The following is a 5,198-nucleotide window of genomic DNA, read 5'->3' as shown; positions in this document are numbered from 1 at the left end:
TGGGAGGATGGTGTAGGCTTATTAGATTGATCCATACCATCAAGATAGAGTACATCACCGTCACAACAGCATTTGTTTTCATTCAAAGGCTTTATGGCTTTTCCTTAAAATGCCCGGGCTGATTTTTTTGTCCCAGTCCAGTCCTGGCCTCACAAAATTATCACGACCACAAAAAACGTGAAAAGAGTTGGATGGACATTGCTGCTCAATCACAGCTGCCTGGTCAATGCTTTTCAATCTAGCAAAGTTGATGGTGGTGGTGTGTGTGTCTGTGTGAGTGAAAGACAGAGAGAGAGGGAGAGCAAGAGACAGATTTTGTGTTATAACCTTCATCTTAGGAGATTAATCAGTCTTTCACTTGATCATTTTAGGAGTTTAAGCAGACCCCCTGGAGGACACTAGCTGGCCAGCCAAACCCAGCTGCAAATGACATATTCAGGGTTTGAAGAAACGTGTCTCCACAGCTGAGCAAAAATGTACAACAAGCAACATATAATGGGTGAATATGAATAACTTTTTATTTCAGCAAACGTTAAATTTAACTTGGGAAAAATTACAATAACAGTGACCATGTGAAATTATACAGATTTTACTAGCCAGAGTAAACAAACGTTCTCAGTTGTATTATATATCCAACACGCTACCAAAACTTAAAGCATCTGGTTTTAACACAGACTCTACATATTGTATTGAACTACACAAGCATCAGCACTTTGAAATACTTGAAATGAACTTTGAAATACTGTTGGCCATCTTCACTCAACCAACAGCCAAAATGGTTACATCCTACGCTCTGACAACTTGAGTGGTGACCACCGTTGAGGTGGCCGGCTGCATGTTGGCCCTGATCTTCACCTCACGATGCATCTGGCACCAGACACACGTGTAACACCAAAGTATTTTACAGCAGTCATCACAGCACGAACCCTGCAGGATGGAGAAAAAGAAGAGAAGAATAAGACATAACACAACCCACAACTCAACACAATTAGGAAACATGGAGTCCCCATGCTTGTCTGATTTAGTTGATGAAAGGAGAGGAGAAAACGCCATCCCACAATTCATGAAAACTGTCAGTATAATTGGTAAAGTATGCAGATGATTTAAATCTTAATTATAATATAATTTGCCAATTTTTGCCATTAAGCTATTGATTTTTCACAAGAGTCTGCACGCACAAAGCACATGCAGACAATTTATGTAAATTTTCTGTGTTTCCAAATTTGATATTTAATATTTCTTATTGCCATTGTTCCAATTGAAAACATGAAGGCATATAGGGAATGATACATGGGCACTGTAAATATGACTACTTTGGACCTCTGACCTTTCTGCAAGGTCAAATAAGGTCAAAATTTCATAAAATTCTACTTATTACTTATTGGCAACATTTAGGAACTAATATTGCTATAAGGGGACTCAGAATATCCAAAATAATTTACATCCAAATATCATGTCACATGTGACCTTTTTCCTTCTGATCTCATTTCTACATTGCACATCTATGTTTCTCTTTCAAGTGTGTTATTTTTACTGTCTACATATTCTTAAAGTACATATGTAGACATATATATATATATATAAATTAATATATATATATATATAAATTAATATATAAAACTGTCCAAGATACAGCACTGTTCATTAAAAGTAATTATTGTCCAGAGTGAGCTGGCTTGGCAGACGTTTACAGTGTCAGTATGTTTCTTTTTATGTTGATTTTTGTAGGAAAAGCTTATCTTTTAAAACGAAATTGAATTTAAATAAAATAGTTTTTCACTCCTCGGTTTAGCTTTTAGCTAACAACAATAACCTTGACCCTCCCTCGCCCCCAGCCTTACAGCGATGCCGTGGCGGTCTCTGATTGACTGGCGAAGCGTGCAGGATACCACGAAGCATCCATCACAGAGTGGGAGGCAGCAACACCACCCGTGCTTATTGGCTGTATCACACTGCATGCAGGGGAAACACCAAAGGGCACAGCAACCTCGACAGAAGAGAAAAAAATATGCAGAGACACAAGTTTATTTTACTGTTGAATAAGTTCTCCTTCAACAACTAGCTTGTGCATCCTGTGTTTCATATGCTGACCTCAGTCCTAACTTCAGATGGTCAGATACTCAAGAACCTCTGAATAAAAGTCTGAGGAGACTGTTGATGCAAAAATCACTGCTGTTTGTAGAGTTTGCTAGATTAACTTACAAGTGCCCATATCACTGAAGCAATCACAGAGGCCAGTGCTCCAAGTCCCAGGGTGTTGATTAGTGCTGGAGACTGTCACTATCTGGGTGGGCTGCTGGTATTCAGCCATTTCTGGAGGAAAGAAGGTAGAAATAGAGATGCATTGAAGGGTTATAGTTTTTGTTGCTCCTCTGTACGGAGAAATCAAATGCTAGAATATGAAAAAGATAGCAACATTACTGTCCACAGTGTGGATATTTTTACAAATTACAGTTTCCTGTTTCATGAAAATCCCTACACTGACTATTGGCAGTAAATTTATGAGTACACCCTTTAAAACTCATGAATTTGCTAAAACCGAGCTTACAAACTGCATTCACAGCACATTTCAAATCTATAACTTTTATAAATTCACAGTTTCAAACAGTTCAAAGTCACACAAAATCTTTTGAGAGCATCCAAAATAATGCAGAGCGTTCAAGACGCACTACATCAGAAAACCAAAGACACTTTACACATTATTATTTGTCCTTGTGTAGTGATAAATACAAATTGCAGAAGCATTGTGTCAAAAACTAAAGTCATCCCATCATTGTTTTCTGTATACTTTATCAGTCTCTCATATTGTTGTGCATGAATTTTAGCCCACCTTTCTTTTCTTTGAAGTCTGTAGGTGTCTATTTATACAAAGGCCGCATTTTGGATACATTTTGCTCTAATCAAGCACACTTTGATACTTTGATGCTGCTAAAACCATGCAGAGAGAAATGAAGAAATAAACTTTATCTTTGGTGTGACCACAGCTATCAAAACAGGGCAAAACCTATGAACAAACACACACAACATGCCTTCATTTCCTCATATCAAAAAACATTTTCCAGCTTTGACTTGTTGAACGTTAGAAATGGTAACATTTTTGTGATGTAACAGAAACAATATAAGACATATTTAGAGTTATTTATCCATTTTTTTCTTTGGTACATAATTTCATATAATTTGCTTCATATATTTGATGTCTTCAGTCCGAGTACCAAATTTATGGTCGACTCAATGAATGTAACGTACCCAGGTCCTTTGACTGCCAACACAAATCATCACCATTCACCCCTGTTTTTGACAGTTGGTAAGACAAAAGGAAAATTTATGCCAAGTTTCATTTTTGCTAACCATGAAGCGGTGCATGATAACTAAACACTGCCACTTTCGTTTTGTCTGTCATGATAAACCTTCCCAGACTTGTGAACAGCAAGAAATTAATTAAACCTATGTCAATGAGTGAATACATAGGCATAAAGTCTAATTACACTATCACACATAAAAAAAACAAAAACTTCTATTAACACTCTTTAGTTGTTTCAAATAATCTAGCTTTAATAATAAAATATTTTTTTCAACTTTAAGGGTTTTAATAAAATATTTCCACGCCCTCTTATCTTCCTACAACAGATAGCTGTTACACTGTTTCTTGAATAGTGTAATTAAACAAAAAGGAACTACCTAAAAATTCAAGTATATTCATCCATGTAATGATTTCAAAATGTGGTTTCACCATAACGAACACCACATGGTCTTCCTGTACCCCCTTAGCTTTTCTCTAAAGACATGCATATTAGGTTAAATGATGATTATAAATTGGCTGTATACTGAAAATGGTACATCTGTAGGTGTGAATATGAGCTAAATAAAGATGTGATTTAAAACATGTTGAATGCTGAGCACAAGACTTGAAAAATGCTACATAAAAGCCATACCAAATGCATTTTAGGCCCATTATTTACAGTTATGAGAGTTTAGCTAACTTCAGGTTCAATCAAGCATACTAAACAGGGACAGGAGAAGCTATGTGTTTCTAACAAATCCTAAATTTGGCATGCAGTTTATTTCTCACGTTGCAAGCTGCTATCTGAATTCATTTATAGCGCAGACAAAGCGACGTCAGTAGCCAATATTTCGTTGGGTACTGTGCCTAAGATGCTATCATGTAAAGGGTGTTTTTTTAGTTGTAGTGCATTACATGTTACACAAAATCCAACAACTAACATTTACCAAACTCTGCGCTAATACAGATTAGTTGTTTGACAGAATAGTGGCTAAAATGATTTTAAAAGGCTAAACTGTAACTTCCTTTGTCCTCGCTGTGCTGACAGCAATGATAATTATCACACATCCAGATCATGGTTTTTTTGAAGAAAGTACAGTTTTCCTTTAACTAACTCACTGCAGCTTACTGATGATAAAACTATGTACCAACCAGTATCATGTGTTCACAAAGACCTCACTGTTTTAAGATGTTCATTAGTATAAAAAGATTTTATTACCTTTTCTCTGGTTCTGTAGGCTTTGAAGATGAGAGTAAGAGCGAGAGGAAAATGTAACTACAAACTGTGAGAGGTGTGGTGGTGGGTGGGCTGAAGTTTTCCTGAAAATGAAACTTAAAATCCTCTGCAAGGAGAAACACAGTTCCACGTACTTTCAAATCTGTGTACATGCACGGCTGCATAAAAAGGAAGACAGAAGTGAACTTCCAACACAGAAAGCGTTAAAAGTACAAGTTATGGTCAGTGCCAAATTTAATGTTAAAGTATTTTATTCTCATCATTATATTATTTGCTCTGTAATTAAACCTTGATTGATGTAGAGTATTTGAGTTGTACTCTGTGTGGTGTAAACACAGGAGCTGCATGTGTCTGAATGCAAAGCTGTTTTAGAAGAAAAACAAATTGCACAGATTAAACAAAGCCTCTACAGAACAATGCAGTTGACATGACTGATTGTTAACGCCCATTGTTGTTTTGCACTCTGTCTGTATGCTTCCTGGAACATTTTGTGGTTTCAGGTGTGACTTGAAGTGTGGAGAACAACCACAGATTGAGCTGATGTGTAGAATCTAACAATGTTTTTAAAAACCGTTGACGTACAATGTCACTACTTGAGTTTTATTAGATCTAACTCTCGATACGGTAGATAGCATTGTTGTTTTATTGTGAAGCACTTTGATGTACACCAAGTCTTTTAAA

The 5,198-nt window shown here is 36.4% G+C and overlaps 1 protein-coding gene across 1 annotated transcript; it reads right to left on the bottom strand.

The window, feature by feature from the left end:
* Positions 1-499: 499 nt before the first annotated feature.
* LOC147335768 (placenta-specific gene 8 protein-like) lies at positions 500-4,867 on the bottom strand. Its single transcript, XM_086281872.1, has 4 exons — positions 4,500-4,867; positions 2,203-2,313; positions 1,842-1,987; positions 500-927 (listed from the first exon to the last, which is right to left on the bottom strand). Exons 2-4 carry the CDS (start codon positions 2,309-2,311, stop codon positions 787-789), a joined length of 396 nt encoding a protein of 131 aa, XP_086137998.1. The 5' UTR covers positions 2,312-2,313; positions 4,500-4,867; the 3' UTR covers positions 500-786.
* Positions 4,868-5,198: the final 331 nt, after the last annotated feature.

The sequence above is a fragment of the Aulonocara sp. 'chitande type north' Nkhata Bay genome, linkage group LG3 (assembly GCF_057382095.1).
Source record: "Aulonocara sp. 'chitande type north' Nkhata Bay isolate Kocher_YH1m ecotype deep benthic linkage group LG3, A_spYH_male_GT1.1, whole genome shotgun sequence".
NCBI classification, from domain to species: domain Eukaryota; kingdom Metazoa; phylum Chordata; class Actinopteri; order Cichliformes; family Cichlidae; genus Aulonocara; species Aulonocara sp. 'chitande type north' Nkhata Bay.
Note: the sequence above shows the minus strand (reverse complement) of the source record. Positions and strands in the feature narration are given on the sequence as shown.